The 3,811-nt window shown below is 35.2% G+C and overlaps 1 protein-coding gene across 1 annotated transcript; it reads right to left on the minus strand.

The window, feature by feature from the left end:
- Nucleotides 1-233: 233 nt before the first annotated feature.
- On the minus strand, nucleotides 234-2,544 carry LOC104163348 (riboflavin kinase-like; the record flags this gene model as incomplete). The annotated part of the gene is made up of 3 exons (XM_009702332.1): nucleotides 234-364; nucleotides 946-1,048; nucleotides 2,393-2,544. Coding segments are annotated over 3 exons (386 nt in total), but the record flags the coding sequence as incomplete, so codon positions are not given.
- Nucleotides 2,545-3,811: the final 1,267 nt, after the last annotated feature.

A 3,811-nucleotide genomic window follows, 5' to 3' on the forward strand; every position in this document is an offset into this window, starting at 1 on the left:
TACACAATTTATCTGTAAGGACCTAAAACAGTCTTCTACTCCTTTTGCATGACTGGGTTAATGATTAATTAACAGAAGGAAACCAAAACCATCTTGTGTGGTTGGTTGCAACCTCAGTTACCTAAACAGACATATGACAACAAAGTACCTATGAAAGCAGTGCACATAAAAAAGCTCCATGACATGGGATTAAAAAAAAAAAAAGGCAGGAAAAAAAAGCAGCATGGGTTTGCTTAGTGGTTGTTCACTATTTTGCCTTCCGGCAGGTGAAAGAAGTTATCTTCTTTGAGTTTAAGATGTTCTGGTAAATCTAGCTGTCTTTTTGCTTCTTCAATGTCTTCCTGAATTGCTGAAATGAGTGCCTCTGAAAAAGATAAGGACAGGGATATTGAAAAGTTGGTTTGAATTCTGAACACACAGTAGCAAGTGAAAATAAGGTGTATCACAGAATACCAGACAATCATCACATCACAGAAGTAGAATATAATTAATACCATGAGGCTTGAAAGGCAAATTTCTTTGGGTTTAAAATGCCTTTTTTTTTTTAAATCATGGCAGAGTTGCGTTTTCCACTGTTATATGCAATACCCTCTCCTTGTTCCAGAAGGCATTTTAGCATTTCTGTTTCAATTCTAACAGAGCTGCACTTCAAAAAGAAATTAACGGACTAGGCTGATGCTTTTACAACAAGATCACGATTTAAAAATTACTCCCCAGACAACTGACACAACAATACAAATTTTTTGTGTGATACATTGGAAGATGCAGGGCAATAATTTTGGATTTTTTAACTAAACCAACTTGTACATGTAGCTTATGAAAACATTTTACTGAAATTTCAAAGGGTAACAGATAAAACATCCCATTATGGAAAGAGACAAAGAAGACACAGTACTTGCATAAATAAGACAAATAAGAGACTAGAGGGAGACCTGCAATACTGACCTAAGGAATCAAAGTTTTTTTCCGGTCGAATATACCCAATTATGACTATACTAAGAATTTCTCCATAAAAGTCTTCTTTGAAGGTGTGGATAATGTGTGTTTCCTAAAGGAAGAGAAATAAGTTAGCATTTATGATGAACTTTGAATTTATTTCCCTCACTGTAACGATGTACAGCTAATATCCCTAATTCAAATTCTCCCCAACACATACCAATAAAAAGGACACTTAGTTTAGCATGTATACTGCAAGATTAAAAGACGTGGGGTTTTGCTTATGTGAGGAAGGAGAACTGTCCTTTGCATGGAATTCAAGAAAAATTACTTACAGAGTATTCTGATGATCAAAAATACGAAAAGACAGACATTACTCAGGAGAAATGCTTCACCACTTTTTGGAGTTAAGATTTCCAAGGTAACAAATCACAAACGAAGCTTAATATTGCATCGTTAAGTTGATGCATTCAAATAACTATGAAGATTTTGATTGAAACAGTTGGCTTAAGGAAAGCTTTTACAACTAGCTCACATAGGAACTGAATGATAAAATTCAAGAAGGAGTGAAGGCTGAGACAGAGTTCCGTCTTATGCTTAAAAGCATTTTATGCGCACCTTCCTCTCCAACATATGCCCACTCACAGCATATATCAGCAGAGATATCAGATGGAAAGCTTTTGACTACTTGCTTAGAAAAGTTATCTGTGAAAATTTTTAAAAGTATACATTTGCATAGGACAAGCACATTAAGGAGTCTTCAAACACTTAGAACCTTAGAAGCAGAGATTCATGCCCAAGTAAGTGTTTTAAACAATTAAAACAGGGCTCTGCAAGACTCAGGAAAAGCACCAGCACCTGACAGCAAGAAAAACAGCTGTCACAGCTCAGGATTTTAACTGAACTCCTCCATCCTATTATTATGTATCTTCGAATATTTATTCTGTGTATCAAGCCACAGCAACTCATGTACGAATGCCATCATTTAAGACGAAGAATTAATAGAAAATCACTATAAATTGAGATGCCCCAACATCTCTTATTTGAAAGATAGATAGATTGCAGAGAACAATAGATCAGTATGTTCCAGCTCATGCTATGGCTCTCATAACCAGTATAATCAATGCATTTATCAACCTTATGTTTAGTTTGCTTTCAGCACCATAAGCAACCACCATTTCAGAAATACTGTTACATTTTTATTTTGGAAGCATTTAACAAATGATGGACTAGAAAGAAGAAAATAAACTTTATTCACCTACAATTGCATACTCTCCGGCTACTGAGAGTATTTTCTTTTGAGAATACAAACATATGATATAGATACCAAACACATTTCTAAGAGCAAATAGAATTTCTATATCTCATTTATGGATCAAATTCTGCTTATCTTATTCAAATTCAACATCTAGCTCATTTATTATAACAAAAATCCCACACAAAGCAAAATTCTTACCACTGATTTCTTAATATTCTTATAGAAAGGATTCCATCCTATGCTCAAAACCATTTTATGCACATCTCCATTTCCAACACAGGCCCATCCATAGTATATACCAGTAGACATATCAGATGGAAAGCTTTCGACTACTTGCTCAGAAAAGTTAGCTGCAAAAATTTTAGAAAGTGTAAAGTATGAGTGACTTTGTGTAAGTCAAGGACATAACGGAATCTTCAAATACTTAAAAGCCAAAGTCTGCCTACATACTATTTACAAACATAACACTGATGATGATGAGAACGATGTAATGTGCCATTTGGCAAAGTATATAATACAAAACAGCTTCATAAAATTCAGTCCCTGTGGCAATATCAGAGTTATCACATCTCTAACCCGTACTATATTTTATAGTTATACACATTCTTTTCTGTGGTAGTAATTAATAAGCATGTAATATATCCAGTCAGAATGCATTTCACACTTAGGATAACCATACAGCTTTAATACGGTGAAATATGAGGGGGAAAAAAAAAAAATCAAGTTTCTTTTGCACTATAAAATAGCATCTCAGAACTATTTACCTGTTAGGAAAATGAATATGAAATAACATATGTAGAATAACTTATGAAATAACATACGTAGAAAGAAATGAAACGTGATTTAGTCACCTGTCAGTTTTGTACAAGTTGCTTTTCAGAGACATCTGTGGATTTCTGGGATTTTCTTTGAAAACTACATATCTACAGTAAGAAAAATTCCCTTCTGACTGAACCTAACCCTCTTTCAAAATTACTATCCTAATTCTACTTCCCACATGAGTAGATCTCTTCATGAAAAACATCAAGTTGATTTGAAAGAATTTATGGTTACTGAACTTTAATCAAAGCTCACAAGGAGTAACAACTTCCCTCCCCTATGCCCTGATATCAATACCCTATTCATACACAATCAAGAATGCCAAATTATCAACAGATGTTGTCAGAAATCCAGCACTTGTCTGCTAGGAACGGTGCAACATGACTGTTGACTTCAGTGTCTGTTTAAGACAGACCAAAATTCGCCTGAATTACACATCTATCTGTATTTATACAACTGAAACAAAGATGAGCAATAGGAAAATATATTTCTTTGTAGGCCAAGCCCACCTGCTCTGTTTTTTAAACTCTCGTTGAACTTCCTTCCTTACAGCTATTCCCAATGCCTACTCCCTTCCTTGTTCTAAACTGGGGTTTATGTGAGCGGACATCTTCCGAGCTGCCACACCACCACACCGTGCACGTGATCACTGATCTACATCCTGTGCATCACCGTGACCATCATTAGACGATTAACCGCACAAGAAACAAGACTGAAAGAAACGGCCTAACAGAACAGGGGAAAAGTAACACAGGACTCCAAGCAATGTAGGGGAAAAAAAAAAAAAATCTGAAAAAT

This window comes from Cariama cristata, unplaced genomic scaffold (assembly GCF_000690535.1).
Source record: "Cariama cristata isolate BGI_N322 unplaced genomic scaffold, ASM69053v1 scaffold2536, whole genome shotgun sequence".
NCBI classification, from domain to species: domain Eukaryota; kingdom Metazoa; phylum Chordata; class Aves; order Cariamiformes; family Cariamidae; genus Cariama; species Cariama cristata.